The sequence below is a fragment of the Chaetomium strumarium genome (genome assembly GCF_033439665.1).
Source record: "Chaetomium strumarium strain CBS 333.67 chromosome Unknown B0T15scaffold_1, whole genome shotgun sequence".
Taxonomy (NCBI): domain Eukaryota; kingdom Fungi; phylum Ascomycota; class Sordariomycetes; order Sordariales; family Chaetomiaceae; genus Chaetomium; species Chaetomium strumarium.
The window spans coordinates 2,927,589-2,928,483 of record NW_026944429.1 but is presented as its reverse complement, the minus strand read 5'-3'; the positions used below and the strand labels follow the sequence as shown (position 1 = coordinate 2,928,483).

Below are 895 nucleotides of genomic sequence, written 5' to 3'. Positions count from 1 at the left end.
AAATCCCAGACCAGTTACAAGTGTCTAACGCAGCATATCGAGATCGCCTTGCTAGGTAGGCAGCCAGCTTCTCCGTGTTGCCGTGCGGGTCGAACTAGCCGGCCGAACGCCAATGCGCCAACCCCGCCTTGGGCCTACATCTCCGCCGAGGTCTGACTGAGGTCTGACTGATCTCTGACGTCGGCATTGCATCGCAAGTTGACGCAACTACAGTACTTTAGCTCTGCGCTCTACACCAGCCATGGCGCCGTTCATTGCAGTCTCACCAAACCAGATGTGCTCGGCAAGCTCCTACTCTCTTGTGGATGTCATGCCTTGCAGGCTTCCCTTGCTGAGGCTGAAGCACAGCGGTCACTCCAACGCGGCCCAGCGCTTTCTTTGCACCATTGTTCATTGCGAAGGAGGATTGATTGCCGGTGTTCTTCGTGTGACAAGGCGACGACGGTCCAAGGGTGATGCCACGCTGTTCCTAGGATTTGTACCACCGTCAATCTCTCTTCATCAAGCTGGGGCAGGGCGATCTAGGGTCCGTCATAGCCTTTATCCGCAGCCCGCCTCGTCCCCGACCAAGACATTGTAACAGTACGACTTGCCTCATGACTTGAGCATCGCAGATTGCTACCCCCAAGACATTGACCACAATGGCATTCTGGTATTACGTGGACGAAGCTCGGCTCGGCTCCAGGTGGATGCGCAAGAAACACCATTAATGACCGAACTCGCGCGAGTACCGTGGCTGGCTGAAAGATCATAAGCGACCAGATAAGAAGCTGTTTCACGACATACTGCGTAGGTAGGTACACAGTCCGATTCGGTACACTACGCTGCCGCCAAGACTTCGAGACGTCAACATGAGAGGAAGCAGCATCATTTATTGTGCCCTGGAACTTTCTCC

The 895-nt window shown here is 54.6% G+C and overlaps 1 protein-coding gene across 1 annotated transcript; it reads right to left on the bottom strand.

Moving 5' to 3' along the window:
- B0T15DRAFT_30119 (uncharacterized protein) lies at positions 1–895 on the bottom strand. Its single transcript, XM_062863814.1, has 3 exons — positions 594–895; positions 296–469; positions 1–207 (listed from the first exon to the last, which is right to left on the bottom strand). Exons 1-3 carry the CDS (start codon positions 750–752, stop codon positions 52–54), a joined length of 489 nt encoding a protein of 162 aa, XP_062726008.1. The 5' UTR covers positions 753–895; the 3' UTR covers positions 1–51.

Excerpts from the sequence above, each read along its gene's own strand:
- B0T15DRAFT_30119 (XM_062863814.1), bottom strand. The coding sequence starts at position 752 with ATGATCTTTCAGCCAGCCACGGTACTCGCGCGAGTTCGGTCATTAATG. Across the intron at positions 470-593 it reads TGCGATGCTCAAGTCATGAG|GAACAGCGTGGCATCACCCT; the intron begins GCAAGTCGTACT and ends TACAAATCCTAG. Across the intron at positions 208-295 it reads GGCATGACATCCACAAGAGA|TTGCGTCAACTTGCGATGCA; the intron begins GTAGGAGCTTGC and ends AAAGTACTGTAG.